Source organism: Alternaria atra, assembly GCF_907166805.1.
Source record: "Alternaria atra isolate CS162 genome assembly, contig: 28, whole genome shotgun sequence".
Taxonomy (NCBI): Eukaryota; Fungi; Ascomycota; class Dothideomycetes; order Pleosporales; family Pleosporaceae; genus Alternaria; species Alternaria atra.
The window spans coordinates 77924-97272 of record NW_025091326.1 but is presented as its reverse complement, the minus strand read 5'-3'; the positions used below and the strand labels follow the sequence as shown (position 1 = coordinate 97272).

The 19349-nt window shown below is 50.3% G+C and overlaps 4 protein-coding genes across 4 annotated transcripts; 1 reads left to right on the top strand and 3 right to left on the bottom strand.

Moving 5' to 3' along the window:
• Window positions 1-298: 298 nt before the first annotated feature.
• On the top strand, window positions 299-1648 carry ALTATR162_LOCUS7060 (uncharacterized protein; the record flags this gene model as incomplete). Its single annotated transcript, XM_043314686.1, has 1 exon — window positions 299-1648. The coding sequence occupies one exon, from the start codon at window positions 299-301 to the stop codon at window positions 1646-1648; it is 1350 nt and encodes a 449-aa protein (XP_043170621.1).
• A 101-nt stretch (window positions 1649-1749) lies between these two features.
• Window positions 1750-2165, bottom strand: ALTATR162_LOCUS7059 (uncharacterized protein; the record flags this gene model as incomplete). Its single annotated transcript, XM_043314685.1, has 2 exons — window positions 1750-1937; window positions 1994-2165. 2 exons carry the CDS (start codon window positions 2163-2165, stop codon window positions 1750-1752), a joined length of 360 nt encoding a protein of 119 aa, XP_043170620.1.
• Window positions 2166-4014: 1849 nt separating this feature from the next.
• Window positions 4015-5513, bottom strand: ALTATR162_LOCUS7058 (uncharacterized protein; the record flags this gene model as incomplete). The annotated part of the gene is made up of 4 exons (XM_043314684.1): window positions 4015-4411; window positions 4459-5063; window positions 5111-5382; window positions 5438-5513. 4 exons carry the CDS (start codon window positions 5511-5513, stop codon window positions 4015-4017), a joined length of 1350 nt encoding a protein of 449 aa, XP_043170619.1.
• A 9299-nt stretch (window positions 5514-14812) lies between these two features.
• ALTATR162_LOCUS7057 (uncharacterized protein) lies at window positions 14813-18997 on the bottom strand (the record flags this gene model as incomplete). Its single annotated transcript, XM_043314683.1, has 6 exons — window positions 14813-15904; window positions 15947-16305; window positions 17337-18416; window positions 18547-18722; window positions 18778-18839; window positions 18911-18997. The coding sequence occupies 6 exons, from the start codon at window positions 18995-18997 to the stop codon at window positions 14813-14815; spliced, it is 2856 nt and encodes a 951-aa protein (XP_043170618.1).
• Between the last annotated feature and the right edge of the window lie 352 nt (window positions 18998-19349).

The following is a 19349-nucleotide window of genomic DNA, read 5'->3' as shown; positions in this document are numbered from 1 at the left end:
ATTCAAGTGATGAAAAGTTCCGATAGCGACGATTTTTGACGGCTCTTATTACAATCCGAAAAAATTGACAAACAGTGCAGATCACACGCTGTGGCTACCAAGACAAAGAAGTAATATCCTGTGCCTCAACAATGAACCCTCACTGTAGCTTGCTCTCATTCTTGGCTTTGGTTCCTCCTTGTCTATCCCTCCAACGCGAAAGTCGGAAAACCAGATCAAGCTGATTTTGTACACCTTGGAACGAACGTTAAGACTGAAGCGATCTCCACGAAGAAGTTTTTCCCTAGGAGCCTACATAATGGCTCCTACGAACGCTTTCACCAATGAACATGTCCAAGACGAGCAACCCGACGCTGAGTCTACGTTCGTCGTTGGCGATGAAGAAGACAGGGATGATGCCGCTTCCCAAGAGATCATGACGATATCAACAGCCGAACAGGAACTAGAACCCTACGAAACTTTACGCCTCAGGGTTCCGCAGCTCATGCGCGATCTCTTCCCTGGTTACCGCACCGAAGATGTAGATATTGAGCGGATACATGACGGCCGACATAACCGCATCATTGGCATCACGCTCTGCAAATCCCCACCCAAGGCACCATGGTACTCTACTCGGGGTATCCATGAGATGATCCGACCATGTCTCACGGGTCGGAAGAATCGTACAAGCAAACCAAAGCAATTCGTTCTGCGAATCCCGCGCAACCCTCCTCAGAATATGCACCACCAAGTCACTACCCTAGCATACTTAAGTTACAAGCTCGAACACCCTGTCCCTAAAGTCACCGTTTTCGACGCAGGTGCAGATAACGCCCTATGTCACGCATACATACTCCAAGAGCGGCTACCCGGCCAACTTCTAAGCAATCTGTGGCCAACATTGAATCAAGCTCAGCGACTCAGTGCCACCCGAGCTATCTCCAATATCGTACTAGATATAAGAAAGATCAAGAATAAGTGTCCTGGCCTCATTAGCATCCGCAACTCCACCTACGATCTTAAGCGCGATCTCGTCAGCACTGAAACCGTTCCCATCCCTCGCACCCGACCTAATACTCATCCAACAAGCGTCGACGACTCACTCTCTGTTCCGCAGAGTACAAGAGATTTCCTGCTCGACCTCTGCGCCCGTCAACGCGCGCATGCTGGTGTAACGAAACTACCCGCCTGCAACGATCTCTGGGATAAGATCATCAAGGCGATCGAAACGCTACATTCTTTAGGTCTCATCCCCAGCTCTTCACCGTTCCATCTCTACCACGGCGACTTTCACCTACATAACCTCCTCACATCTGTCACATCCGAATCAACCGTCGAAATAACGGGGATCATGGATTGGGATCTCGCTTTCTTTGCACCAGCTTTTCTGAGCACGCGCGCGCCGAATTTTCTATGGACTAGTGGGGATCGCAGAGGAGTTGAGGATGGCGATGCGATGATCGGACCGCAGGATGCGGAGTTATTAGAAGTTAAACGTACGTTTGAGAGTGTTGTCGGGGACAGCTTCTTGAAGGAGGCGAACTGTCCAGGACTGATACTGGCGCGTCGGTTATTTCATATCTTGCTCGAGGGTTTTGAGAATGGCGGGGACATTTTTCTTGCGGAGGAGATTGTTGAGGAGTTTGAGAGGTCACATCCATTGGCGTAGGCTGATTTTGGACGATTGGCCAAAAGTATGCTGCAAAGATAGTGAGCCCGGTACATCGCCAGTCCCACCTTACAAGATAGTCGTCTCATTTCGGATACACACTAGTTGTCGTCGTCACCATCTCGATAGACCGTGTACTCATCGTCGTTCTTCTCAAAGAATGCTGGCCGTGTGATGCCTTGCAAATTATAATGAACAGGATCGAAAGTTGAGTCCAAGTGCTTCTCATATTCCTTTGTAACCTCTTCATCTAAAATGAGTCGTGTTGGGACGAGCCGCTGTCTGCAATCTATGATACATAGTCAGTACATCAAGTTTATCAGCTAATCGTGATTTGATTCTTACCATGATCCTGGCCATGATGAAGTCTAATGACATAGTCGAAATGAATTCCGCGCAGCTTACACTGCTCGGCGAAAAGGTGAAAGTTGAAGTGAACGTCTTCTGTCTCCTCCGACTCCGACTGCTCATACTGAAAAGTCGTGTTGTATATGATGCCAAAGTTCTGGAGTGACATGCTGCCGCTATGATCTGCATTGAGAAAGCTCTGAACCTGTTCATCGCATACAATCCTGTGGTATGGATCGTCATGATGCCGGAAAGAATTTCGCTCGTCTCCTTTGTTAAGCACAAATGTCTGCAGATTTGTCGGCAGAAGTGTGCCGAGGTGTGTATCCTCACTTCGATCGGCAGGGTCTTGGAAGCGTCAGTGATGGAATGATCAGAAGAGAGATGCGCATACCAACTATTAGCTCGAACGGTACAGCAAGATATCGTAGATTGGTAAGGTTTCGAAGTGATCATAGTCTTGGGTGTGCCTCGTCAACCTTACGATTTTCTTTGATTTTGAGAGCTTCGAGTCCAGGCTGAAGTGTCTGTAGCAAAGTTTTGATGTTTGGCCACTGATATGGCGGGTCTTTGTCAGTAAACGGTGTCGTCCATGCGAATGATTTTAATGCTTTACAAGAGCTGAGAAGGTTTTTTAAAGATTCAAGATGACACTCTAAGTCAAACAGCCGGATATTTTGTATCGTTGAGCTTTGCGGAGGACAGTCCCATTGACAAGGTACGTCGTTGAGACTATCCTCTTGCTGTGTGTAATCAAAAAGTACCAAATCACGTAACGAACCAAGCCGTAGAACAGGGGACAGAGAAATGACGTGAAGTCCCTGCATCCGAATCTTCAGTGATTTGAGCCGTGTGAAGGGGTGAACGTGACCGTACGGGATTCTTTGGCTAGCATGGATCAGAGGCAGTAGTGCCGCCTGTGGCTGACGTTGAGCGAATGCGATGTCCTGCTGTGGAATGTTATTTGTGCGTGCTTCTGGACAGCAATTAGATGCGACAGTTTCGATGTTAGGCGAAAGATATAAGATAAGCGCTGTCTCCAAGCCGTAAAATGAATCGTTGCCTTCGCGTAAGAGTGCAACATATCTTTCTCCTTGTGGTATACTGAGAGCCTCTATCTTAGAACATATCGCTCTGATGCTTCGGAAACTCCGAATGCGAGGCTTAAAGTTTGGTTCATCAATACCAAACTCTACCGACCCGATCTCCCTCATTCCTTTCACTAATAAGGCTAGTGCTGGATTGGCAATCAGAGTCCCGATGAATATTGTCGATGGTTTATAGTCGAAGCCATGATCATAGTGTTCGTAAAGCATGGTCGTGGCAGCACGGTTGAGAGTGTGGCAAGTCAACGCCAACGCCGCATAGTCGCGAATTGGGCGTCTTGGTTGATATCCTACCGTGAAGTTGCTCCTTGGATAGTCCGTAAGAGGCAGGCAGCGGAAGATTCTCAGTAGGATCTCATCCGACAACGCACTTATATGATCTCCTCCGGATCTCCGCGCTCGAGGCCTGATGGACTCATTGCTACCGCGATGTCCAATGGCGCACTGGCTCATGCCCTTGGAAAGCTGGGTGATTTTCGGCTGCACAACCTTGAATTTTGAAGGTCTGGATGATATAGACTTTTCTATTTTTGTCGCGTTACTGACTGGTCGAACAACGATAAGGCACGAGTGTGGTTGGCAGTATAAATAGTAAGGACTGCACGTGGAACCTTAGCAAGGCGAGATGAAATGCGAGAATGAGATCTTGAATGCGAAGTTTGTTCTCCCAATTTGACACTATCCCGGCTTTCGCTCCAGCCACCGAAGTGTGAAAGCTAACGCGTCAGTTTCGCGTTTGTGGGGCCGCGACTCTTGGCGACACCCGCATCATGACAACGAGATAGGACAGTAACCACAGGGCTTGCTGATGCATACGCTCACGTTTTCAGAAACTGTGTTTATATTCTACCAGCACGCAAAAAATGCGAATATCATGCCAGCGCCACTGATGCATCGAACCCGAATACCTGCTCAAGCAGACGCCGTCTGCGCATGGAAAGGATAGTCCGTGTACCCCTTTTGCGGCGGATCGGCGCCATAGAAGGTGTTGCGATCGTACTGGTTTAGTTCCAGACCCTCAGCGAGGCGCTCGGGAAGATCAGGGTTCGCGATGAACCATCGACCGAAGATGATGAGATCAGCATCTCCGGATTCGACTTTCGGCGCGGCGTTGTTCCTATCGAAGCCACCAGCCGCGATGAACTTCACACCACCCTTCTGCAGGATGTTGCGGAAGTTAACCAGGGTATTGCCCTTGACCTTCACAGTCGCTTCTGCTTCCACGCCCTTGCCTCCCCTTGTGGTGTATGCGGCGAGAGCGTCCATCTTGGCCTGTTCGTCTAGGACCTCGTCGAAACGCGGTTCGACCCTAGCCATTGTCAGCATTGATTTGGCGATCAAAGTTGATCGACTTACATATGAACATAGGCCGGCCTCTTGCCCTGCGGAAGCGACGCGATTTTCTCGCACAGGTACTCCCAATGCTCGTTGGGATTGCTGTCCTTGGTGTTTTGGAAGTAGTTGTATGGGCTGAGACGGATGCCGACTCTATCAGCACCGATGGCCTTTGAGCACGCTTGAACGACTTCGAGGGGAAATCGGCTACGGCCCTCTATCGATCCACCGTACTGGTCTGTTCTCTTGTTCACATTGTCGTGCAGGAATTGATCTAGCAAATATCCGTTCGCGCCGTGGATCTCGATGCCGTCGAAGCCAGCCTCGACAGCTTTCTTTGCGGCTTCAGCCCAGATCTTTGTCAGATCTTGAATTTCTTCAACAGTCAGCGGCTTGGGTGGGTGGTCGGCGCATGCAACCCCGTCAAGCCAACTACCCTCCATAGGCACGTCGCTTGAGCTGACAGTTGGCGCTCCGTCCCGGAACGATGGAGGGCTAGCACGGCCAGTATGCCATAACTGACAGAAGATATAACCACCCTTTGCGTGGACAGCATCGGTTACCTTCTTCCAACCGGCGATCTGAGATTCGGAGAATACACCTGGTACACCTGGGTATCCGCTGGCCTATTACAAGTTAGCATGCTTACTTTAACGAGTTGGGTACAACATACGTATTTGGAAATATCAGTGGCCTCCGTCAGTTGCAATCCACCCTTGCTCGCGCGTTGGCTGTAATATTCAACGTGTAGTTCTTTCGGCACGAAAATGCCGTCTTCTTCCTTGGTTGCTCGCATACGTGTCAATGGTGCCTGCACGATTCTGTGCTCAAGATTCAGAGGGCCTAGCTTGAACGGCGAGAAAAGCGCAGTTTCCTTGAGTGGCTGGAAGCCGGTTGGGCTGTTTGCTTTCGGCATATCTGCGAGTTTCACACTTGCGCTGAGGACTGCGAAGGGGAGGGAACGGGATCGTGGCTACCACAAAAGGGTTGGAACAGCCACATGGTTGCTGCTCAGGGTCTCCTATGTACCTGACGCTAGTGTCAAAACCAGTAGTCTCCATCGCCGCAGATCCCATGTTAGGGAGTGGTGTTTGCAGATACAGAAATGGGGGAGGGGCAGATTGAGCAAGGAGTGTGACGAGGCTGATGTTTGCGGTATGCGCACAAACAGCCATCTGTACTACGCTGCTGAGCTGTGGTCCAAGAGTGGGGTACTGCGGGTCCAGCCATAGGAGAGGCGAAATCGTCTATCATCGGAACAGTCGCCTCACGGCCAATCAGCAATAGCATTACGTGAGGAAGGCGTGAATGCTGCAAAAACAGGTGTTCGCTGACCATATTATGAAGCCAGCATCGCGTTTCTGCCCGTCTCACTGCTTTTCTATTGAGGTTTGACACCCATCATGTCTTTGCCGATTCCGCCGAAAAGCAGTGCGGCCGATCCGCCTCGGGGCCTTTCCGCTACGGAAGCCCTTACACCTCTCATTGAGACGACATTCCGAACACCAGATATCACAACGTACATCAATGGACGAAGAAGGATCATCAGTAATCCTAATCCACATTGGACGCTGTTGGATTACATCCGCGCTCAGCCGAAGCTCAAAGGCACGAAGCTGGGATGTGGCGAGGGTGGATGCGGTGCATGCACTGTTGTTCTACAGGTTCCAGACTGGCAGTTTGAAAAGAAGAGAATTAAGCATTTATCTGTAAATGCATGCTTGTTTCCCCTGGTTGGTATCGATGGCAAACATGTAATCACGGTCGAAGGCATCGGCAACGTTGGTCGACCCCATCCTCTGCAAGAAAGGATCGCGAAGTTGCACGGCAGCCAATGTGGTTTCTGTAGGTCAAGCCAAAAGATCGATTTCAAGATCTGTACTGAAGGATATCATAGGTACACCTGGTATCGTTATGAGTCTCTATGCAGTAGTACGCAACGCATACAACCCGGAGACGAAGAAGTTCCACCTCAGCGCTCGCGAGATTGAGATGGAAGGCCACCTCGATGGCAACTTATGTCGATGTACAGGTTACAAACCGATACTGCAAGCTGCGAAGACTTTCGTCACCGAGGATCTGAAGGGTCAGCTGGCAGAAGAAGATGAGCCAACGACTGCCGACGCTGAGAAGTTCGAGAAAGATGTCGTCGATCTGACTCGCAATGGCTGTGCTGGTCCTTCCAAAGTCTCCTGCGGACGACCAGGTGGCTGCTGCAGAGACACCTTATCCGATAGCAGCTCTACAGACACCAAGTCGGATGTTTCGTCACCACCAACGGAGCCTACATCTGCGTCGGAAAACGAGCACATACCAGTCATCTTAGATGCCAAGGAGCAGCTGCAAGCAGATCCTGCGATTTGCGGCGCCGAGTACGCCAAACCATTGAAGAGCAAGGAGCATGGTGCGGCTGCTGAGTCTAAGACCGCCACGTCCACTATCGAGGCGCCGGCGGCAAACTCAGTGAAAGGTGTACCTAAAATCGAGTTTTTGGAGTACGTTCCGGAAACTGAGCTCATCTTTCCTCCCACGTTATGGAAGTACGAGCCGCAGCCGCTATGCTACGGTAATGACAAGAAGATCTGGTTTCGACCTACCAAGCTTGAGCAGCTCGTGGACTTGAAAGACGCTTACCCTTCAGCCAAGCTCGTTAGCGGTGCCAGTGAGGTTCAAGTGGAGGTTCGCTTCAAAAATTCCGACTTTGCTGTTTCTGTCTACATCTCAGATATACCAGAGCTGAAGCAGACAAAACTGCCCATGTATGCGGAGCTCGAGACAGCGAACGAGCTAGTCGTTGCTGCAAACACCCCGCTTACTGAGCTTGAAGAAATCTGCAAGAAGGTCTATGCAATGCTCGGAAAGCGTGCGATGGTGCTAGAAGCCCTTCGTAAACAATTGCGATACTTTGCGGGTCGTCAGATTCGTAATGTTGCATCATTAGCTGGCAACATTGCAACTGCATCGCCTATTTCAGACGCCAATCCTGTGCTGGTCGCAGCTGGGGTGACACTAGAAGCTGTCAATAAGAAGGATGGCCGTGTTGATCTTCCGATGTCAAGTTTCTTCATAGCTTACAGGACTACAACCCTCCCACCCGATGCAGTGCTGCATCGCATTCGAATCCCTCTGCTTCCAGAAGGGTCGCGAGACGTTCTTAAAGCGTACAAGCAAGCGAAACGTAAAGACGACGACATCGCAATTGTCACGGCTGCGTTTCGGGTGCGTCTTGACTCGGAAGGCCTAGTAGAGGACGCTTCGATTGTATACGGCGGCATGGCGCCTATGACAAAGGAATCACCGAAGACGCAGAAAGCCCTCCTGGGAAAACCCTGGTTTCATTCGGAGACCCTTGATGCTGCTCTCACAGCATTGCTGCAGGACTATGATCTTCCGTATGGCGTCCCTGGCGGCATGGCTGATTACCGGAAAACGCTTACTCTGTCGCTCTTCTTCCGCTTCTGGCATGAGGCTGCCGCTGAGTTCGGCCTAGGCAATGTCGACGAGCAGGTGATCGATGAGATTCATCGTGAGATCTCTAGCGGTACTCGAGATGATTACAACCCCTACGAACAACGTGTGGTAGGCAAGCAGGTGGCACACCTATCGGCTTTGAAGCAGTGTACTGGTGAAGCAGAATATATTGACGATATGCCGCGACTAGACCGCGAATTGTTTGGTGGACTCGTCATGTCAACAAAGGCCCATGCTAAGATTTTGAGCATCGACTGGGAGCGAGCACTCGAACTGCCTGGCGTTGTTGGCTACATTGACCGACATAGCATTCCCTCGGACGCCAACATTTGGGGTTCGATCAAAAAAGATGAACCGTTCTTCGCGGAAGATAAAGTACTTTCACATGGCCAGATCATCGGTATGGTCTATGCCGAATCGGTTCTGGAAGCTCAAGCGGCCGCCCGAGCTGTGAAGGTCGACTATGAAGAACTGCCACCCATCCTTACCATCGACGAAGCCATCGCAGCCGAGAGCTACTATCCACATGGAAAGTTCCTAAGGAAAGGCCTCGCGGTCGACGACAAGATGGCTGACGCTTTCGCTCAATGCGACAAAATCTTTGAAGGTATAAGCAGGCTAGGCGGGCAGGAGCACTTCTACCTCGAGACCAACGCAGCGCTGTCGATACCTTCCGGAGAAGACGGAGCTATGGAGGTCTGGTCTTCAACACAAAACACCATGGAGACCCAGGAGTTTGTGAGCTCAGTATTGGGTGTGCCGAGCAATCGCGTCAACGCACGCGTGAAGCGTATGGGAGGCGGCTTTGGTGGCAAGGAGTCCCGCAGCGTGCCCTTCGCAGTCTACACCGCGATAGCCGCCAGAAAGGAGAAGCGGCCAGTGCGTATCATGCTGAACCGCGATGAAGATATGCTCCTTAGCGGCCAAAGGCATCCCTTCCAGGCTCGTTGGAAAGTCGGGGTCTCAAAAACGGGCAAGCTCATCGCTCTTGAAGCTGATGTTTACAACAACGGTGGCTTTTCTCAGGACATGAGCGGAGCAGTTATGGATCGATGTTTGACGCATTTTGACAACTCTTACGAATGTCCACATGTGTTCCTGCGTGGTCATGTATGCAGAACCAACATTCATAGTAACACTGCATACCGAGGCTTCGGAGCGCCTCAGGGCATGTATTTTTCGGAAACCATCATGTACAATATTGCAGAGGGTCTGGATATGGATGTCGACGAGCTGCGGTTGAAGAATTTGTACAAGCCTGGAGAACACACTCCGTTCTTCCAAAAGATCGACGAGGACTGGCACGTTCCGATGCTCTTGCATCAGTTGAGCAAGTCCGCTAACTACGAGAACCGGAAAACGGCCATCAAGGAGTTCAACTCGAAGAACCGGTGGAGGAAGCGAGGTATATGTCTCGTTCCCTCAAAGTTTGGTCTCAGCTTTGCAACAGCTCTACATCTTAATCAAGCGGGCGCATATATCAAGATCTACCACGACGGCAGTGTGTTGCTCCACCACGGCGGAACTGAAATGGGTCAAGGACTTTACACCAAGATGTGTCAGATAGCAGCGCAAGAGCTTGGTACCCCACTCGATGCTATCTATACTCAAGACAGCCAGACCTATCAGATTGCAAACGCGTCTCCTACCGCTGCATCATCTGGATCCGATCTGAATGGTATGGCTGTAAAGAATGCATGCGACCAGATCAATGAGCGGCTGAAGCCGTATCGCGAGAAGCTAGGGAAAGATGCACCACTCAAGGCACTCGCTCATGCTGCCTATGTCGATCGCGTCAATCTCGCTGCGAATGGCTTCTGGAAGATGCCCAAAGTCGGGTACATCTGGGGCGACACAAACCTGGACACTGTCAAGCCCATGTATTACTATTGGACACAAGGAGCGTGCTGCTCAGAAGTCGAGCTTGATCTACTCACGGGCGATCACACCGTGCTCCGGTCAGACATTATGATGGTAAGCGTTGTTTTCATATGCATTCATTTCAGCATGGTAACAGTATTACAGGACGTCGGCAACTCCATCAATCCTGCCATAGACTACGGACAGATCGAAGGCGCTTTTATTCAAGGCCAAGGTCTCTTCACCATCGAAGAGACACTCTGGACCCGAACCGGTCAGCTCTTCACTCGAGGTCCTGGTACATACAAGATCCCTGGATTCAGCGATATCCCGCAGGTCTTCAACGCCAGCATGCTCCGCCAAGATAACGATGGCAACCCACTATCATGGAATCACTTGAGGAGTGTGCAAAGTTCTAAAGGTATTGGGGAGCCGCCGCTGTTCTTGGGATCAACGGTCTTCTTCGCGCTGAGAGAGGCAGTGGTGGCAGCGAGGAAAATGAATGGGAAGAAGGATGATGGAGGCTGGAACCTGGATAGCCCGGCTACGTGTGAGAGGTTGAGGTTGGCGGTTGGGGATGACCTTATTGACCGGGCGAGAACTGAAAGGAAAGAAGGGGAGACAAATTTCTTGGTTGCTGTCGCGTAAGCAGGCCCTTGAGATGCCGCTTTTGTCTTTAAGTATAAGGTGGGTAACGATTGGTATCAAGTCCTTTCGTTGCGGGTATTCCGATGGCTCGTGAGGCTGCCTATTCACTGCATTTGTATCCATACCTGATAACGAATGTATGTTTGCATAGCAATGCTGTCGCGTCCCCAACAAGCTACATTGGCATGCACGTTTGGTCTCGCACGGTAACCTTGATTATATTCACGTCGGTTAAGATATGCCTATCGCGCTGCCGATAGGAAAGCAAAGCCGATGGCCATGATCTCAACTGTGACATGACTAACGGGCGCGCCGCAAGTGTGTCAAAAAGGTCGTGTCGCGCCGGGCTATGATAGAGCAACAACCATCACCAACCATATCTGATGCTTCCGGTGCAGCTCACCCGAATGGACTTCTGCGATTGCGGGTGTTCTAACATGACAGCTCCACATTAGGCCACCATAGTCTATCCGCATGCGAACCACGCGTAGCGGAGATAACCGCGAATTCTCCGCGCTTTCCGCCTCGTCAGCTCGACAATCAGCTCTGCTGTTCATCATATTCTGGCCACGCACCTGCTTTAGTTTGCAAGTACGACAGATGGAACAGAGAGCAAATCGACTGTGGATGACTGATGGATGCAATTTGTGATGGGAAACTTCACCCCCACTCTTGAAGATGCGTTCCCAAGCCTACGCCACCACGCGTAACCCCGCCCACTAGCGGCACGACTCAACTCCACACTCGGCCGCGATAGTCGGACTTCTTGACCCCGATAAGCATACCTCTATCCGACGCGCACTATCGTGTGGTATTCCGTAATGCGGATTCTTGAGCCTCTCTTCACCCCATTTCATCCCCAGTGCCCCCATCCTTTAATCAGATCATCGAAACAATTTGTCTGATCTTGCGCTATGGCATCCACTACTGTCGAGAGTGCAAGTTCAGGGACCCGCGGACGCAAGAGAAGGAATCTTAGCAAGAATGAGGGCAAGAAGTTTGTTTGCACGAATGATGAATGTGGAAGGTCTTTCACGAGGGCCGAGCATTTGCAAAGACATTTGCTGAATCATTCGACTGGGGAGTATACTTGTGATCGATGCAGGGCTCACTTCAAGCGGAGAGATCTTCTTGGTAAGAATAATATACTGTTTCCTTGACTTGCAGACTACATGGCTTTCTCTCGATACATTAGATGCTCTTTGCTTAGTCGCATAAATCCGTGGACCCTCAAAATGTTGACGGACTTATCTCGCATCACGAATCTGAAAGCGCCATTCCTTGGTCGCTAACATATATGGGCAGAGAGACATATTAGTCGCCATCGTCAGAAAGACGAAGAAGCTGGCGCCGAAGGCTGCGGAGTATTAAACACCCGAAAGCGAATGTGGAAAGATGCCGAAGGCAAGATAGTCACGAAAAGGCCCAGCTTATCCAACGACGGTCAGAAGACCCGATCTATTTCGCGGCCGCAAAGTGAAAACCTAGTGCAGTCGTTGCCGGATTTCACCTCTTTCTTACATCAAGGTCTTCCTATATCGCCACCAACATCGAACAATCCCTCAACATCTCATTCTCTCGACGACAACGACTCGGGTATAGGAATTAATTATCCCTCAAGAGCCCTCGATCCCAACAGCATCTCTACGTCTAGTTCATACTCGCCTGCGGATCAGCGCTTCTGGTCTACCGATAACACGCAGCCTCCAAGCGATCCATTCGTCTCAGCAGTCTTCGACAATGCGCCATTCGACGAGATATTCAATCCAGATACGGCGAGCTCTTTCAATGCACCCTTCACAACCATGAGTAACTACAACTGGCTCTTTGATATGGACTGGACGAGCAATGATCAGGCTCAACAGCCTGTCGTAGGAGACTCATTCCCTGCCATGTCCTTCGGAGACAGCAATATCTCTCAGCCAAGTCATGATCTGGATTTTCAGTTGGAACATATGGATATGGATGCGTCGCTATCCACGGTTGGCCAGTTTGGCTCACTTCCATCCCAACCAAACGAAGTTCTTCATCCCCACTCACCAACTGTACCGATAATCACGCCGCCATTCGACGAAAGAGACAAATCAGCTACCAGGACGATCTCATCTTCCAATACCAAGGCTAAATCCGTTGGCCGTAGATCAAACGCCCCAGTATCAATGATGGTCAACAATGCTGTTGTGGATGTCGAACGACCGATGTCTCTGCTCCAACCATCGCGAAGCTTGCCAATAATTGATGAGCTAGCTCGTCAGCAGTTACTCGATCTCATTGATATCATACAGCCTACTGTGCCAGATGGTAGTATAGTCATGCGAGATGACCCGCTACTTTCATTATCGTGCTTGCAAACATACTGCGATCTCTTTTTCACACGCTTCAACACCACATACCCGCTGATTCATATGTCTACGTTCGATCCATCAGAGATCGATACTCTACTCCTCGCATCGGTTTTGCTGCTAGGTGCAACTTATGGAGAGAAAGACGCTCATCAGCTCGCCGTAAGTAGACGCGCACCGTTATAAATGAGCTTTAGCTAACCCCAATCAGGTATGCATTCATGACGTGCTACGACCACAGATCTTCGCAAATGCTGGTTTCTCAGCAAAGCCAGATCTCTGGGTACTTCAAACTATTCTATTAGTAGAGTGCTTCGGCAAGAGCAGAGCTGGTCAGAAGCAACACGACATGTCGCATCTATTCCACGGTCTGCTCATCAACCTCATTCGCCGGAGCGACTGCCAAAGCATCCGACCACCAACACCGGAAGACGCCACTGATGACCTTGAAGATGACTGGCGGACATGGTGTAAAGCAGAGCAGAAGAAGAGGTATGTATCCATCAACTGAAGCCTCACGGCATTCCGCTCAAAGTGCGCAGGCTGGCGTTTCTATGCTTCATGTGGGATACGCAACATGCAGTTCTCTTTTGCCAGTCACTTTGCATGTCCGCCTTCGAACTCCGTTCGAACATGCCTTGCGATCAGGCTATGTGGGAAGCCGACTCGGCTGAGACATGGCATCAGTTGCGGCAGAAGCAGCCACCAACTCCATTGTTCTTATCGTGCCTGAAGATGTATCTTCATCCTGACACTGCCACAATCCCCAAGAACTTGAATAGCCTATCACGCTCTCTACTTCTCCATGGCCTGATGTCCGTAGCATGGGACATGCAACGCCGCGATCAGACATCGCTAGGCGTCATCGAGTCAAATCCACTCGGCAATTGGCAGGCCCGTCTCGCAACCTCATACGTAGCCTGGTACGCGGACTACACTGCTTACTGCACCACGTATCTTTCCGCGCTTCCCTCGTCCACACATTTTCTGGCTAAGGAGTTCCATGTCTCCCGCACCGCCACACTAGCGCTCTACCACTCTGCGCATATCCTCCTCCACACGCCTTTCCTCGACCTACAAATCTACGCCGGTGCCCGCCACATACTTGGTCGACCAGTCGCACGCCACGACTACGTGCGCTCCCAACGTATGGTCAAGAAGTGGGTAGCAGAGAACATGGAAGAAGCCGGGAAAGCAGTTTGCCACGCCGCCGCTCTTGTAAACGAAGGAGTGGACGTCCTCGATGGTGAAATCAGCTTCTCAGACATCGTGGGAGGCAGAATATGGCACCATCCTTGGGCCGTGTATCTCGGTACGCTGGTAGTCTGGGGTGTGTGGTATGCTCGGCCCATGCCACCACTCTCTTCTGGAGATCAGTTGCCGCAACACCTCCAGCATCTAGAAGACGAAGATGAGATTATTTGGGATCCAGTTGCCGAGATGAAGACGCTCCTTGACGCTGTGCTTGGAGCTCAGCCGGAGAAGCTACTCCAAGCTGATGGTGACGGCGTTGTCACTGGCAGTATGGGCAAGAGGGGTACAAATGGACTTGCAGCAGTTGTGAGCAGGTGCTTAAGTAAAGTGCGATGGGCTGTTGTTCATGATGGTATGATGGTGCTTAGAGGACTTGTACAGTGGCGATTGGTTGGTGGTAGTGCAGGACTTGGTGGTCTATGAAATACCCTGATCTGAAGCTCAAACGGCGGCTTCGCCAGTGGCCAACGCTAAACACTTGTTCTATCATACATCAAACGAATCAATGAAACTACCCTTATTGCTAGGTACTGGTCAAGTAGCCCGCTTCTTGGTGCTTGGTCTGCAAAGCATGAAGAAGGTAGACAGAACGTAAAGCGGTGATGTACAGCATGTGTTTATAGCATTATGATATGTTCTAAAAATGAATAGAAAAGGATTGAGCGTAGGGCTCTTGGCTGTCGCCATTGTTGCATCAATCCCCATTACTCAATGGGAGGCAAGTTTATTCTTCAAGAATGACGTCGTACGATTCGTAAACTAGGGGGGGATTGGATACGGCGCACAATATTGTCATGTGATTACATTCTCAATGCCTTCGAATCCTCACTGATTGCCTTCGTGGCGAAGGTGTCGACTGCATCTTTGGGTCTCGACAGTGATTTGATATTCTTGTCGTCATCGCGGACTTGTTGGAACTGACCGTCATTGCCGCTCTGCATCCCGACTGTAAGCTTGTCAATTGGCAACTGTGCTTTGCTTTCCGCCTGTCCGGTCGGGCTGATGGTCTTGTCCTGACTCTTGCGATTCAGATTGTGCTGCTTCGTTGGGACTGACGCCCTATCAAAGCCTTTCCACGGATAATTCCTGGCTGAGCTAGGTCTGTGCTCCAAGAAGCTCTTTTCCATGATTCCGATAGCGGGGCGGGGCGGTGGTATAGACTTGTCAGCCTGCGAGGTTCGCGGGCCAATTTTAGAAACATTGGAAAATTTGACAGCACTTGGCATGTCCCGTGACTCTCCTTGGATACTTGTATCCTGGAGAGTTTCTAGCTTGCTCTTGGTGGTTGCGTATTCTTCGGAGAGGGTTTGTACGAGACTAGTGGCCCACTCTGAGCTCCTCAAATCCAAGCGATATCGAATCGATGAGGCAAGCGAGAACTCTTTTAGCTCCTTGACCAGTATCAACTCGAAACTGCGGTAGTCGGTTTCAAGTTTGGCCTTCAAATCGTCGAACCTGTGGTGGATACGCAGTTTCTCTGCGCGTAGATCCACAGGACGTGTGAGTTTCTTACGCCTAGAACTGATTAATCGCTTCAATGAAGCATCTCGAAATTTCTTTGCTGCTATCAATTCGTGTCGGAACTTCTCCCGAACGGGACCGCCTAACTCAAGATCCCTCTTGCTATATGCTGCTAGCAATTCCTCGTATTTATCAAGGAGGCTGAGGAGAGGAGGGTTTGCGAGTATCCGAGCAATGACCTTGGCATCAATAAGCAACTCTTCTAGGTGCCCCATGTTCATTTCGTTTGACTCGTGTGCATACGCGTTGCGGATGAGGCGAATGGATTCGAATTTGTCCTTGAAAAGCTGATGAATGTCATGCCAATGCTCATCTTGGTCCATGAGGTACTCGAATTCCTTGATGGATAGACCCTCAGGATCATACCAGCCCTTCTTTTACATTAGTTTGCGAATCTCGCGCCGACCAAAGACGAAGAAGGCCCGCTTGAAGCGATCATAAATGTCACCCAACATATAGTGTTGTGCAGTGTAGGGAAGGTTCGCAACATTGGAGACGCCTTTGGCAGGTCTACATGTCTTTTTGTAGCCTGCTTGTCGATTTTCGGTCCCCGTTTTCGATCCAACCGAGGGTACAGACGTGCGTTCCAGACGAAGTCCTTTCAAGTAATCTTTAGCGTTGAACAGCTTGAGACCACTGACTTTGCATTGCTGCTTGAGGGTATGTTTTGAGAAGGCGTCAAGCGCTGTGCCTGACCGCAAGCGCTCTGTTATTTGCTGGTAATGTGAACTCTCAATAACTCGCCAGTGCTCTGTCTGTTGTATCTCCTCTTCTAAGCTGGAGTGAGAGACTCCTGTGAAAGGATTTCGGGCGCGTTTCAGGATGCTAGCATCGATAGATACAACTCCACGCAGTCGAAGCTGTCGGTACAATTGCTGGGCGTCGCGTACAAGTGCTAGAACTGTGCGACGTTGAAGACCCATTCTTGAGCCCTGACGTCTGTGTTGACGAGCTTTCACCAATAATCTTTTAATCGTTTCACGAAACAGACTCGTTTGTTGATTGGCCGGCAGCCTTGGAACGACACGTGCAAGCCAGCCTCTTTCCATGTACTCACCGTCGGCGAGCGATGTCTTTATTGAATTTGGCAAGAGACGTTCGGTCATTGGAACTTTTTCATTAGGGATCGTACCAGAAATCCCATCGCTTGCCCTGGTTCGCAGTCCATATCCTTGGATAAATCCTTCGTGAGAGTATAATGCCTGAGGTTGACGATTCAAGCTCTGGCTTTTTCTCAGCAACGGCCTGGCTGTACCGCCTGACAAAACACATGGTCGAGGATTTGTGTGCAACCTTAGTGGAATACGACGCAAAGGAACTTCAAAGAGCATGGGTGATGGAATAAGTGCGATTAACCATGGGAATATATGCTTATAGGGAACGACTATGTATGCAGAACAACCAGACAACGATCGCAGTAGTTGCGGCTGCAATCTCAGAAAATATCCACGAGTGGAGGAGTGGGGTCCATGCGCTCTACTGGTGGGGCTTACCGGATTAGGCGAATTTAATTTTGCGGCACAGTTGGTCAGTACAGTAACATTTTGCGCAAGACTAGACAAACTGAGACCGTAATCTTTGCAGGATAATTTGATCTCATAATTCTCGATACATAGGATTAGCACTGGAGCACTGATCTAGATTCATACATTGGAATCTCTCGTGGTCCGCCAGGCAGCCATGTCAACTCGGGTTCGACACAGATGCCATTCGACCTGTCCATGGAGACGCGCCTACCACAGTGTAGCCTGTTCTAGGTGAAGTACCTCCACATCTCACTATCTTCTCCATCGCCTAACTCACTAGTCTTGATGTCTTCGGCTTTCAGTACAACACCCTGCACCTTATCCCTCCTTCGATTTTCCAGCTTCATCCACCCGCCCAACCACAGCGTAAAGCAAATACACGTAACATTGCACGCCGCCGTTGCATAAAGCGTCGGTAGATACTTTGGCGCGTACTCTTGTCTGAAGGTCGCAGCGGAAACGATACCTCCGAGGTTACCAAGCCCAACCATGAGGCCCGTTGTCGCAGCGCGAGCGTTCTCATTGAGGTTGTTATTGTTATGCCATGAGTGCACGAGACAAGAAGGGATGTACGCTCCCGCACAAAGCAAGAAGCAAGCGAAGTATGCGACGGCTTTGTTTCGGAGAACATCGACTGTTGCGAGAACAACCAGTCCAACGAGAGATATGCACAGCGCACCACAGATGTGGAATGAGCGTTCACGGAAGTAGTCGCTGCTGTACGTTATACAGAGCAAGACGACAAATCCCACGGCGTTGGGCGCCACAGTCCAGAGATTGGTTTTGACGACGGAGTACCCTAGGCGCTGGACAATTTGAGGCAGAAAGTTCGATGTTGTGCTGAAAGCGACAGGGTAGGTGAAAGCGACGATGCACCAGGGAAGCATCTTCCACGTGTTCCATTCCTGAAAACATTCCCGTATATTAAACTCGTGGGAACCGGAGGAAGATAGATCGCGGAGTGTGCGGCGTTCGGCTACAGCGCGTTCAGCGTCGGTCAAGAACCATGCTGATTGAGGAGTCGCTGGCAACCAGGCATATGCTATCAGGGCGAGCACCACCGTAAGTGCTCCCTCGATGATGAAGAGAAACTTCCAACCCGGTATGGCCGCGTGGTCGATCTGGAAGACGCCGAAGGATATGAGACCGCTGAAAGCCCCCGCAAGAAGTGCACTGCCGAAGAACAATGCAATGCGAAAGCCGAGTTCGCCTCGTGTGTAGAACAGCGTGAGGTAAAAGACGACACCGGCGAAGAACCCAGCTTCAAAAGTACCAAGGAGGAGGCGGATGACAAGCAAGCCGGCGAAGTTGTGAGCTGCACATTGGAAGAGGGCCATTGCACCCCATCCTACCATTACTATGGGTTATTATCAGCCCATGATCGATCAATTAACATGACAGCACTCAAAAACATTGAAAGAGCCAGGAATCTGCTCGCCTAGCCCCTGTCTCGGCTCACCGTCGGTAACAAAAGAAGACAAACTTACACGTTGGAAGCATAATCCTGCCACTCCACTTCTTCGTCAACATATTAAGCGGAAGATCACACAATCCATTCGGAATGTAGAACAGCAAGATCAACAAGCTATACTGCTCGCCTGTAAAGCCAAGGTCTTTGTCCATACCATCTGTCTTCGCATTACCCAGATTTGATCGGTCAACGCTTTGGCCAAGTCAGCCAACAGAAAAGGGTAGCTGAGAACTCCAAGGGGACGAACTTGCCTGTTGAAGAAGTACATGACCGAAAGGAACGGTAAGAGGTAGAAGTCCAGTTTTCGTACTGTACAGCGTGTTAAAGCATGGTCATTGTTCGACGATAATTTGATAAGAAGTACCATAAGCGCTTTCAACACTCTTGTCGATGGTATCAATCACTATACCAGCTTCTTCTTTCGACAAGCTAGAACCAGATAGCCTCCGACCTTTCTCGTCCGCCATTGTGATGTCTTTTCGCTGCTCGATCGGCATGGTACACGGCGCTTGGAAGCAGTTGTGAAAATGATGCGACTGCAGATGTTGCACAAAGCGCTGACAGCCTGCTGTGTTGATCGTGTTCTAACGGACCCTGTAACAAAGCTTTAAGTAGCATACTGACATACCACCTGCCGACCTTTACGCAGTATACATAACACCCCTCGAACCTCCCATTCTTGACCCCAGTCCGCATGCGCCTCTTTTGCTCAACGCCACTAGGTATCAGTAGCGCTGCGCATAGCGGTGTTGTATGAAATGAGCTGCATACCCTAAAGTGACGGATTGCACTTGACAAGGTCATCATTGATAGGATGAT